The 12622-nt window shown below is 49.6% G+C and overlaps 1 protein-coding gene across 1 annotated transcript; it reads left to right on the forward strand.

Annotated features, from left to right (window-relative positions):
• Positions 1-1923: 1923 nt before the first annotated feature.
• Positions 1924-5568, forward strand: RPL8 (ribosomal protein L8). The gene is made up of 6 exons (XM_036406567.1): positions 1924-1998; positions 2148-2291; positions 3622-3763; positions 3988-4206; positions 4998-5113; positions 5369-5568. Exons 2-6 carry the CDS (start codon positions 2154-2156, stop codon positions 5525-5527), a joined length of 774 nt encoding a protein of 257 aa, XP_036262460.1. The 5' UTR covers positions 1924-1998; positions 2148-2153; the 3' UTR covers positions 5528-5568.
• The last annotated feature ends 7054 nt before the right edge of the window (positions 5569-12622 follow it).

A 12622-nucleotide genomic window follows, 5' to 3' on the forward strand; every position in this document is an offset into this window, starting at 1 on the left:
TAATGTGAGATCCCAGGACAGCAGCCTTGGGATCTCCTAGTTTTAGGAGATCATTTAGGTTTAAACTAAATGCCTCTCCCCCTGTGCTGGGTGCTGGTGAGGCCACACCTCAAGTGCTGTGTCCAGTTCTGGGCCCCTCAGTTCAGGAGGGACTTTGAGGGGCAAGAGAGAGCCCAGAGAAGGGAACAGAGCTGGGGAAGGGTCTGGAACACAAGTCCTGTCGGGAGAGGCTGAGGGAGCTGGGGATGTTTAGGCTGGAGAAAAGGAGGCTCAGGGGTGACCTTATTGCTCTCTGCAGCTCCCTGACAGGGAAGGTGCAGCCAGGTGGGGACTGGTCTCTTCTCCCAGGTAACCAGGGATGGAGGAGAGCACTGTCAGGGGAGGATTAGGTTGGACAGCAGGAAGGATTTCTTCACGGGAGAATGGAATGAATTGGAATGGGCTGCCCGGGAGGTGGTGCAGTCCCTGCCCCTGGAGGTGTGTTAAGGAAAGGCTGGATGTGGCACTCAGTGACCTGGTCTGGGTGACACGGAGGTGATCCTGGATGTGGCACTCAGGAGGCACTCATGGTCTGGGTGACACAGTGGTGTTCAGTCACAGGTTGGACTCAGAGATCTTTTCCTGCATAATCCAATCTGTGATTGTGTGAGGAAAGCCCTGGAAGAGTGGAGCCCCCTCTGCCCCCGTTCCTCCCTGGCCCCTCACAGTGTATGGAGGAGCGTTTTAAGGACACAGAGAAACGGGTCCTGGAACACCGGGATGGAAACTGCTGGCAACTGCTCCGCTGTGAAAAATGCGCATTTTATGATTGGCTTTTTGCAAATATTAAAATGAATATTATATGTGTTATGTTAGAAAGTAATGCTGTATTAATTTTCTTAAGTAGTGTGTTAAATATAGTTTTAGGTTATAACAATGTTAAAATAGAAACTATGCTATGTAAGATACTTTTTTTAAAGAAGGGACTGGCACCAAGATAGCAGCCACAGGACACCTAAATCTTTCAGAGAAAGAGAATTTATTGCTCTCTTATCGAGTTCTTCCCACCTTGCTCAGTCCTGAAGACACCGTTAGGATTCAGAGGAAGAAGCTGACACTGACCAGACAGAATCCTTTGTTTGAATGGAATTTATGCATCATGTATGAGGTGTATGAATATGCAACAGGCTATTGCTTTTAAGGGTTAATCCTCTGTTAACGTGGGTCCTTTTTCGGGCTTATTTTGCCCAGAAAGGGGTACCCGGATTGTCCATAACTTTTTGTTTTTATTGTCTCGTATTGTCCTAATCCAAATTGTTCAAATTTTTATTACTCTAATTATACTATTTTATAACTATTTTATTACTATTAAACTTTTAAAATTTTAAAAACAAGTGACTGGCATTTTTCACACCCGGGATGGCACTGCTGGGAACTGCCCCGGGCCGGGAACTGCCCCGGCTCCCGCCTGGACCGGGACCTGCGGGTCTGGAGCGAGGGGAAACAGCCCCGGTCCCCGCGGGGCCTCCCTCGGAGACAGCAATCCCTGCTAGGGAATATTTTTAACTATCCATTCTCTACTTATATAATCGACAGGTTTTGTTTATATTATCCACAGAAAGGCATGCTGGAGTGTCTCAGACGGGGCTTTGTCTGTCGCTGCCTTTAACGCTGTAAAATCACGCTGTGGGAACCGGGACAATTCCGCGTGCGTCGCTTTTACTTGTGTTCCTTTGTGCAGTAAATGTCCTGACTTGCATTGCACGGCCGCACCCAAACTCCGGCCCCGCGCAGGGCTGCCCCTTCCTGTCGGGATCCCGGAGCGCTCCGGTCTGTCCGTGCCCATTGCCCCCCGTACCCACCCCATCCCATCCCGGGGCTCTCCCGCTGTCCCGGGCCCGGAGGAGATGAGGGAACGCCGGAGCTCCGCCCCTTCCTGCGTGACGCCACCGCGCCGGAAGAGCCTCGGCGCGCCCGTGACGTCAGCCCTTCCTTCTTTCCCCGGGAGGCCGGAGTGAGGTAGGAACGGGCCGGCCGCGATCCCGATCCCGATCCGCCGCCATCCGCGCCCGGGCGGCCGCGGGAAGGGGCAGGGCGGGGATGGAGCAGGGCCGGGGTGCCGCTGAGCGTGCCGCGGGTGTCGCTGAGCTGTCCCCGTGTCCCCGCAGGGCGCCATGGGCCGCGTCATCCGCGGGCAGAGGAAAGGCGCGGGCTCCGTGTTCCGCGCCCACGTGAAGCACAGGAAGGGCCCGGCCAAGCTGCGCGCCGTGGACTTCGCCGAGCGGCACGGCTACATCAAGGGCATCGTCAAGGTACGGGCGGGCCCCGCTCCGCTGCTCGGGGACTTCGGGCACCGCGTCCCCGGGGCCGAGCCCCGCTCCCCCTGCGCTGCCAGCACTGCCCGCGGCCCTCTGGCTGGGCCTTATCCCGTCTGGTCCGGTCCAGGTTTCTCTGCTCTTATATAGATCATATTCCCTGAAAAGTTCAACTCTGGTAGGTTTATGAGAAGATCGCAGCAGAGGGGGCATCCTTGGTCAGCAGTAGGGTTTCTGCTGGAGCTTTTCTAAGAGTAGCAGTACCAGCGTGGTTTTATGTTGCCTAAGAATTCTCTGTGCCTCAGGAAACGTGGCTGGGGAGTCTCCCATGTAGTTAATTGCGCATTAAAAAAAAAAAAATCAAAATTTTTGTAAATGCCAAGTGATACCCATCATTTTGGTCTTGAGCAGCAGGAGCAAGGCAGTACCTGTACTTGGGGTGTGATAGTGGTTCAGGGGTGCTGCAGAGACTTTTTTGGGTGTCAGGGACTGTGGAGTGCCATCAGCGCTGCTGGCTGGATGCTCTGAACAGCCCTTCAGTGTTTTACAGCACGGTCATGTTCAGATTGTAGAGAGAATTTTCTTCACTCTCACCTAACTGCAGTGATGATAGGAGATGGGTAGCAGGGTTTGACTTGAACTTGGTCTATACAGGGGATTTGGCCAACTGGGCTGAAAAAATGTCAGCAATGGACACCAACAGTTTGTGAGCTATCCTAAAAGACAAACACATCTTAGAGATGTGTCAGAGTCTGTAAATGCATGGTTGGGTATCTGAGTCCCAGTGTGCATCAGGAGCAGAATGGCCATGTTTTTTCAAGTGTGAAAGAAACAACAAGTTGTGCTTCCTTATTTAGGAGCTTTAAAAACTTAATTTTAGCTGATTGTTAGAAATGCTTCAATCCCAAGGAAACACAGGGAGAAGTCTCTGCCTGTGCCCAGCTTGTCCTGCCCAAAGGTGGTTGGTTGGGCAAAGTGCAAGAGGATTTCTTATATGGAGAGACTGGGTTCCTGCAGAATGTCAGGAATAAAACTGTTCAGGCAGGATTAGCTCCAAGCAGCACACCTACACAGGCATTATCCTGTGATCAGTGAATGATGTGGGCTGGAAGGGACCTTCAAGCTCATCCAGTTCCAATCCCCTGCCGTGGGCAGGGGCACCTTCCACTATCCCAGCTTGCTCCAAGCCCCATCCAGCCTGGCTGTGAGCACTTCCAGGGATCCGGGGGCACCCACAGCTTCTCTGGGCAGTCTGTGCCAGGGCCTCTCACCCTCACAGGGGGGCAGGGGCTGTGTCCTGCCCTAGAGCAGCTCTGCATCCCCACAGGACATCATCCACGACCCCGGGCGGGGCGCGCCGCTGGCCAAGATCGCCTTCCGCGACCCGTACCGCTTCAAGAAACGCACGGAGCTCTTCATCGCCGCCGAGGGCATCCACACCGGCCAGTTCGTCTACTGCGGCAAGAAAGGTGGGCTGGGCTGGGCAGGGGCAGGGGCTGGGGATGGGGTGGGGCTGGGGCAGGGCTGAGCTGGGCTTTGGGCAGGGCTGGGGCTGGGCAGGGTGTCCCAGCTCCTGGAGTTTGGGATGCTGGAGTGCACGCCCCTGCTGCTGCAGCCCTCCCGTGTTCAGCAGGGCTGTAACCCCAGCCCAGGGCTCCCAGTGAAGCTGTGGCTGCTCTCCTGCTCTTTGCAGCCCAGCTGAACATCGGGAATGTCCTGCCTGTGGGCACCATGCCCGAGGGCACCATCGTGTGCTGCCTGGAGGAGAAGCCGGGTGACCGCGGGAAGCTGGCGCGCGCCTCCGGGAACTACGCCACCGTCATCTCCCACAACCCCGAGACCAAGAAAACCAGAGTGAAGCTGCCCTCAGGCTCCAAGAAAGTCATTTCTTCTGCAAACAGAGCTGTTGTGGGTGAGGAGCAATCACTGTGAACTTGTCACTGGCTGCTTGTCACTGAATCTTCCAGACAAGGCCCCGCTTTTAATAACCACCTTGAAAATAGTGTCATGTGCAGGCTGGACCGTCTGTGCTCAGGGGCCTGGCTTGCATTTTACACCTGCATTACTGTTGCATGTTGCTAACCTAAATTTGGAGGTTTGACCTAGTGAGAGGACAGAAAAGTAGATGCTCATTGTCCTCAGGAATTGTTCAGCCTGTAAAAGCTGCACTTCTTGGGGAAGGACTTATATGGGAAATGGCATTTTGATTTCCTGCTTCTGGTGCACTGAAGGAGCCTATTGGTGGTGTCAGGTGGGTGGAGTGCTCTGGGGGGTCTGACAGGGAATGACAAAACCACTGCCAAGAAGCAGAGGCTGCACCAGGTTTGTTGTGCACCTGACTGACAGCTGAGATGGCTGCTGGTGACACTTGCCTGCCTCTGCATGGAAGACACCAAAATGAGTAATCTGGTGTGTTAATCCAGTAAAATTGACTCAGTAAGTCATGAAACAAGTAGATGTTTGACCTCAAAGTTCTTCACAGTCCCCTGAGCTCTTTCAATTCGTACTTCACTTGAAAAGCTTAACGTTGCTCAGGAAATCGTAGCAGTAAAACTGGCAGTGCTTTAGAAAGAAAGCTCAATCCATGTGTATTGGATCAGAAAGAAGGCTGTAGCTCGGCTCTGATGTCAGCGTTGGTGTTGGCTTTCTGTGGTGCTGGTGTGTGCTCTGTTTGAGTGTGACCATTCCTGCCCTTCCCTGCAGGAATCGTGGCTGGTGGAGGCCGTATTGACAAGCCCATCCTGAAGGCCGGCCGTGCCTACCACAAGTACAAGGCCAAGAGGAACTGCTGGCCACGTGTCCGTGGTGTGGCCATGAACGTGAGTCTGGCTGCAGTCATCCCTGTCCCCTCTGACCGTTCAGGGAAGCTTTGTGGGATATTGGGAGGAGCCTGGCATGTATCTGGGAGGGAAACTTTCCAGATCAATGTGCAGCCACAGGGTGAGTTAGCAGCGCTCCGTGGCGGCTGCACCACATGAAGAGTGAAGTAGTTACTTTGTCCCCTTGAACCTGTTGATTTCTGTTGAGCACCGGTTTCTGTGGTTACATTGCTGTCTTGCTTCCCCCCTGGGCAGCCTGTGGAGCATCCCTTCGGAGGAGGCAACCACCAGCACATCGGGAAGCCCTCGACCATCCGCAGGGACGCTCCCGCGGGACGCAAGGTGGGGCTGATCGCCGCGCGCCGCACGGGCCGGCTGCGGGGCACCAAGACTGTGCAGGAGAAGGAGAACTGAGCTCCCACCCTGGGGGCCACCCAATAAATCTGTACAACACAGCTCGCGTGCACTCCGTGGTGTCTGCTGCTGCAGTGGGGGTAAAACTGGGATCGTGTTCAGTACCGGAAGCTGGGAGTGGAGATTCGGGGTTTTTCCCCTTGCAGGGATTCTCTCAGGCAGCACTTGCAGTCTGTAAGCTGCTCCTGCAGGCTGGAGTTACACTGCTGTGGGTGCTCTTGTGCCCTGGTGTGGTGTTCATGTTGGCCTGGTTCTGTGGAAGCTGAGGCCTGACGAAGCAATCAAGTAATCCGTGGTTAAATTTGGGAATCGGCTGAAAATCATAACCTAACATAATGGTTTTCCATTTTCATCTTTCAGTGATGGGGGAAGCTTGAGAGTTGCAAACTTGGGAATATTTCAGCTGTTCTCACTGCAAGGTTTGAGCTTCCTTTTGGAGCTGTGAGGCTCAAGCCAGATGAAAGGTGCCAGAAATTCAAGGTGTTACACAGACTGCTCCCTCTACTCACCAGTTTGTGGGAAGGGCAGACAGCTTCAAACATCTCCCCTTGGCAGGTTGGTCATGATGGGACATTCCAAGGTGCTGCAGTAACATGGGCAGTAGCACTAATGTGTCCTAAGAACAGCTGTCCTGTGAAAAGCCAGCTTCTGTAAGGGAATGAGAAAAGTAATGAGGTTTAGTGCAAAATGGCTTCACAGCTTTGCTGGACTGGCCTTAGGAGAGAAAAATCACTGAAAGCAGATGGGGCTCAGCTTCATGTCTGAGCACACTCCAAGCCAGGGCTCCTGTTGATCTCAGCAGCTCTGGCTGTGCTGGAGGGGTCTAAGCCAAGGACCAGGCTTCCCTGTATGGGAATGACTTGCACTGATGGGAATCCAGTGGAATGCAAAGTGGGAAAAGTCATTTCTACACTCACCCACAAATCCAGTACTGGAGCTGCCCATGTCTGTCTGGGGAGGGAAAAGTGATTTAAAAAGTCCAAGCCACACCTTGGAGAAAGGCATCAGAGCCCACTGGGGAGAAAAAGCAAGAGCAAGTTTTATTTGTTTATATTGCTCCGATTCCATCAAAGGCTGAAGTTAACATCTGTTCTTGCCATGAGCTCAGAAGCTCTTGGGTTCCTCTGCTCTCCTGACAGGGCCCACAGTGCAACACTCCTCCCAAACACCATCAGAAAAGCAGATGAAGTATTTAATGTTCCACAAGAATTTGCATTAAATGCCCCTAAAGGACTCACAGAAAATCATGGTTTCCAACCAGGTTTGGGTCTGTTGACCCCATATATTTTTTTGGGAGGAGGGAGATGGTTACTGATCCTTGGCTGCCTCTACTGCTATTCCAGGCTCTGATAGTGCCCACCAGTGTTCACAGCCACAGGGTCAGTGCACCAAATCCATCAGTATGGAGTAATTAATACAAATTATCAAAAATAAATTAGTACCATATTACAGGGTTTAATGCAGCTCCAAACACATTTAATGTAAACATACAGGCTGCAATGCCAGAAGTCTCTAAATTCACACAGTAGTATGAGGATCTCAAAGATTTTTCTCCCTTCACCAAACTCCAGTTGCAGCCACTATTCCAGTGCAGTCTCCTGTTACCAACGTGAACATGGAACTTGGAAAAGCCACTGTGATCCTGGCAAATGACCAGAAGACTCAAGGGGCAAAATGCTCCTCCAGCCCCAACAGCTCCAGTGCTAAAGTCTGTGAAAAGAAACATGAGGGAAGAGGGAGTAAGATAAAGCAAATAACAAACAATGAAAGGCTCTAAAGAAACCAACCTTCAATGAAAAATTTAGGTGAACTGAAATGTATTTTCTAAACTAAAGGTCTAATTTAAGCTGTAGAATAGAGGTGAACTCCAGCAGTTTATACAACAGGGGAGTTTAAGACAATTAACAATGCAGTAAGAATCTTAAAAATACCAATAAAAATATACAGGTGAGTTCCTAACAAGCTTAACTTCAGGCTGGGAGGATCTGCGAAAGCCCTGAACAGAAAATGCAAACGGGGCTGAAGTTAAGCCAGCCCCTGTCCTCTGCGTGGGCTGAGCACCAGGCTCAGGTTCAGCTGAGCAGGGCAGAGCTCCCTTGGAATCTCCACTGCAGAAGTGAGAAATCAACCAGGCAGGGACAGGGCAGAGCAGCAGGAGCTGAGGAGCTGCTGAGCACAAACCTGGCCCTGAGGTGGGAGGGGCTCCACTGAGGCAGCTCCAACACAAAAACACTTTCAAATATAAATGAAGACAATAAAAAGTAGAAAGGCACACGGCTGCTTCTGTGGTCCTGCCCTTTTTCTACCCCCACTGCTCGTTGTATGGAATCACAGGCTGGTTTGGGGCTGAAAGGACCTGGAAGATCATCTAGTTCCAACCCCCCTGCTGTGGGAGTAATTATGTAATGTGTTGTAATTATGGTTTAATTGTGTATCATAATCAGCAACCTCCCGCTCAAACCAACTGTTTTAGCAGCATGACAGAATACCCAGTCAATTGGCTTGTATGGTTTATACCCAGGGCACTTCACTTCATGGAGGAGCATCTCAGTCCCAACCCCAATACTGCACAGAAGACATGAGCTACTATGGATACAGTCAAACTTAAAAACCAAAGCCATGCTCGTTAGTAAAACAATTGGGATTATTATTATATTATTAAATCCCCTCACATAAAGATTAGCACAGTTACAGAAATCGTGAAATGAAGCAAACTGTTTTAAAGAAAGATTTTAGTGTTCCTGCAGAATTCTCAGAGTAATTTCCAGTATATGACTTTGCCTGCTGAAAGAAAAAAGAATAAAAACAAAAATAAAGATACGTACCAGTGAAGCCCTAAGGCCTTCCTTTAGAAGGGCCTTAAATTTCCATCTACTGAAAGGGCAAATAGCATTTTCTTTACACTTTTTTAAGGGTGTGTTGAGAAGAACCAAGTGCTACCTAAACATGAACAGGTATCACAAATTCCTTCCCGGTAAGAGAACCCACGTTAACATCACTGTCCCCTGCCAACACCCCCGTAGAAGAGTAGGGAGGGTCATGGAAGCAGTAGGGAGGGTCACTTCACCCCAATGTTGTGGGAATCCACAAAATCAGAGGGTTTTGGGAAAGCTGCAAAAGGCAGGCATCAGAGACAGCAGAACTGTGATTGGAGCTAAGCAGTAGCCATGAGATTGGTCAGCAGAAAAATTATTTAAAAGTAGAAAAGCAAGGACAAATGGAACAATGGTCTGTGTATTAATGCTTGTCTAGAATAACTCCCTAAGCTACAGAAAAGTTTATCTAGCAAGATATTAGGAAGTTTGAAGCTTAATAATGGAGCTCTGTGCACTCTGTTTTAAGGCTTACAAGCAGGTATTGTATTTGAAATAAGCAGGCATTGTTTTAACCAAAGGTACGTGTGCTTATAGTGCTTGGATAGAGCTACTGTCAATGTGCTTTTGCTCTGTGTGATTGGTCAGAAAACTTATAAAGTAAATTGTAACATTAAGTCTTTGTCTGCTGCCTGGGATGTGAGCTGATGGCATCTTCCCATTGTCACAACCATGGAATGAGAGTGATGCTGGAAAATGAACCAGCTCAAGGCAGTTCCACAGCAGCCCCGTCCCGATTGTGATTTGTACATGGAACCCCAGCCGGTGACAGAGGTCACTGCCCCGGGGCTTTCCACAGCTCCACTCCCAGCCTGACTGCCCAGCCCTGAGAAATCACAGGGGAGCAGCTCTGCAGGACCCACAGCCTGCTACACACTGGTGCAGGCAGGGAAGAACTGCAGAGGGAGATGCAAGGAAACAGTGTGAGGTGAAAAAAGGCCAGAGCAAACCCATACAGGGAGTTTCTGCAAAAAGAAGAGAAGGAAACAAGCTCCAGCAGCAAGATAATGATCCTGACTGTTATGCTGAAGTTCCCAGGTAAGTATCTATCAAATCCAAGGGAAATGCTTCGGGCTGTGTTTTCAGCTAATGTAAAAACCACAGGAGCCCAAATTCTAAAAGGTTGCAGGGAGTCAGGTGATCAATAAATCTTTACAGCCTCCACAGAGGTTAAATTAAAAATGGCTTTTTTTGTCCTGTGGCATTAACAAATTCTCAGTGAGAAATGTGAGAACAGAAACATTCGTGGGAGTTGTTTTACATTTTTGCTGTATTCATCAAAAGCTTTCTTCTCCCAGTTTACAGCAACCCCCCCACCCCCAATGATCTGTTGGGATACATCCAGAGTGTACCCTAAATTCTCAGTTTTGCCACCATGCTGATGTCCAGAGAATTCACACTCATGTCCACTCAGATGGGCGACATCGACTAAACAGCCAAGGACAAACTCAGGTGTTACAGAATCACAGAAGTGTCAGGGTTGGAGGGACCCCTGGAGAGCACCCAGTCCATCCCCCTGCCAAGGCAGGGTCACCTGGAGCAGGTGACACGGGATGCATCCAGGTGGGTCTGGAATGTCTCCAGAGAGGGAGACTCCACAGCTGTTCCAGAGCTCTGCCACCTTCACTGGAAAGAAGTTCTTCTCATGCCAAGCTGGAACCTTTTGTGTCACCTGCTTCCATAATGTCCTTTTTAAATTGTTCTTTTTTTATTTCATGTTAGTACCACAAATTCCCAGAAATCTGCCACTGTTTTCCACTTTCATTTGCATATCTTCAAGAGCAAACTTGGGGAACCAGAGGTTTCCAGTAGCTCTCCACTGGACCCACCTCACATTTCTTTGGGAGATGGCCCTTGGCTCTGGCAGAGCAAAGCAAGGGGCACGTGGCAGGCCCCGGGGTCACAGCAGCTCCCCAGCAGCTGCACCAGCTCCTCTTGGCCTGGAATGTGACAGGACACTGTCCCTGCAGCAGCTGCCACTGCCAGAGCCTCTGGCCCTCTCAGGCACGAAGGTGATGCCAGGAGTGTTCCCAGCTCATCTCCAGCCACCACAGCACCATCCAGCCACTCTGTGGGTGCTACAGGAGGTGCAGAGGCAGCAGCAAACCTGGCTCAACTCCAGCTTTATTTCCCTGTCTTCATCACAGCGAGTCTCCTCCACCAACTTGGTTATATTGTATTTTAATAAATTCAACACAAGAGGCCTCCACTAGCCCGTTCTTCAATTAAGTCCACATTTTATTTATGGTTTGCTGTTGGTACTTCAATCAGATTTATATATACATAATCTAAAACCTACATCAAAACCATGTTGACTGCTCTGAAGACCGAGAGAAGTGACACGATTGAAGTTTTCTTCCACAGCTCTATGGTAAGTCTACATTCCCACAGCAGGTTTTTGGTTCAGGTTGCAGAAGTGTTCAGAATGCCAATGCCAGGTCTCTCTCAGACTCCGAGTGGGAGGGTTACAGTTCTCTTTCAGCATTTCAGTCTTACACACAACCACAGTAGCAATCAGTAACATTTTTATGTTCTAGATTAACACCTGGGTTGATCTGCAGAATCCTGGCTTTTCACATTCCCACATCTCCCTTTCTAAACCCTCACCAACACAGCTGGAAAACCAAGTCCCTCCCTGCGACTGCTGCGTAATTTGAACATTAATTGTGAGAGGATTTGATGCTACTTCACATGGGAGGAGAAATGTTTGAGAGTCCTCACGGTGCCCCCTGAAAAATGCCAGATCCTTCACCTGGATGCAAAGACAGGTACCCCAAACAATTCCATTTATCCCCAGGGAGGCAGGACTGCAGTGCCTGCCCAGCAAACAGCCCCACCAGGTATTTGTGCACCTCACCTGGCCCAGGGCAGCTCCTGCACAGCCGGAGCCGCTCCCAGCAACGAACAAGAGGTAGAAAGGATTCACAGAAGCAGCTTGTGAAGGCCCTCACTCAGCCCCCTCCCTGCCTTTATCTGCTCAGAGGATTAGACTTGGTACAGATCTTAGAGAAGAAGAGTAGAAAATGCTTTACATGCTACTTAGTCTGAAGCTGCTGCTCGGAGCAGCTCCTGGTGCGAGGGAGCCCCGAGGCTCAGGACAGGTCTCACACAAAGGCTCAGCAGGGGTGTGTGGGGCCAGGCAAAGCACAGCTCCAGCTCCCCAGGGATTTCACACAGCATGACCTCTCCCTTCAGCAAAATATTCCAATTTCTGCTGTTTCACCTGTCCCCAGTCACGCACAGGGCAGGCAGATAGAATTGGTGAGTATCAGTAAGTCCTGAAGAACTAATCTTCACATTTCTAAGCTTTGGAATTTGCTTCCAGAAGACCTTCTGAGGACTTTAAAGCACCTACCAGATATTTAAATACAATCAAGTATATTAAGTGTCCAACTTTTCAATCCACCTTCTTTTCCAGAGTAGATTCCAGCAAAACCTACTGCTTTTATTCACCTGTAGAGTAATGCTTCAATATAGAAAATGAAGGGAAAAAATACCCCAAACAACAACCAACCAAAGAAAACCAGTAAGCTACAAGCTATTAGAATTCTAGACTGCCATCAGTAGCACAAAGCTTTCCTATCCCACATAAATGAGAAGTTTTAAGAGATGACAAAGCCCACCAGGGTCAAGGCTGTGGCTGCTGCTACTGCACTGTGAAAGGCTCCAGGCTGCCTGGCAAATGTGGGGTTTTTTGGGGATTTTTACTTGCAGTAGCAAACAGCAGGACAGCAGGTGTGGGTAAAAACAGGAGGTAAACAACCATCATGGCAAGTGAAGGGATTTGATTCCAAGAGAATACAAAAATACTGAATATAAAAATGATCCTTGCAATCCAGAGTGAAAAACTCTGTAAGAAAGAATCACAAGAAATGATGGACAGGAATTTAAGAGTTAGGGACAAGAACTGAGCAGCATTTCAATAAATAAAGCTACAAAAAAGGCCAATAATACCTTTAAAAGCTGCACCTACAGAGGTATCACTACAGCAAAGGAACAGAACTGCTCATTTAATGGCTCAGGTGAAACCACACTTGGAAAGCATTCATCCAGCCCTGGGCATTGTATGAAAACAGGAACAGCACAACACCACAGCAGAAATGTGGATCAGGAACAGCTTATAGGGGAAAACCAAACATTTAAACATTTTGCTCTGGTGTGGACTAAAGGGGACATCACTGCAAATGCAGACTGTGCAGCTCACACCACTTTGGGCAAAATA

Source organism: Molothrus ater, chromosome 2, assembly GCF_012460135.2.
Source record: "Molothrus ater isolate BHLD 08-10-18 breed brown headed cowbird chromosome 2, BPBGC_Mater_1.1, whole genome shotgun sequence".
In the NCBI taxonomy this organism is placed as follows: domain Eukaryota; kingdom Metazoa; phylum Chordata; class Aves; order Passeriformes; family Icteridae; genus Molothrus; species Molothrus ater.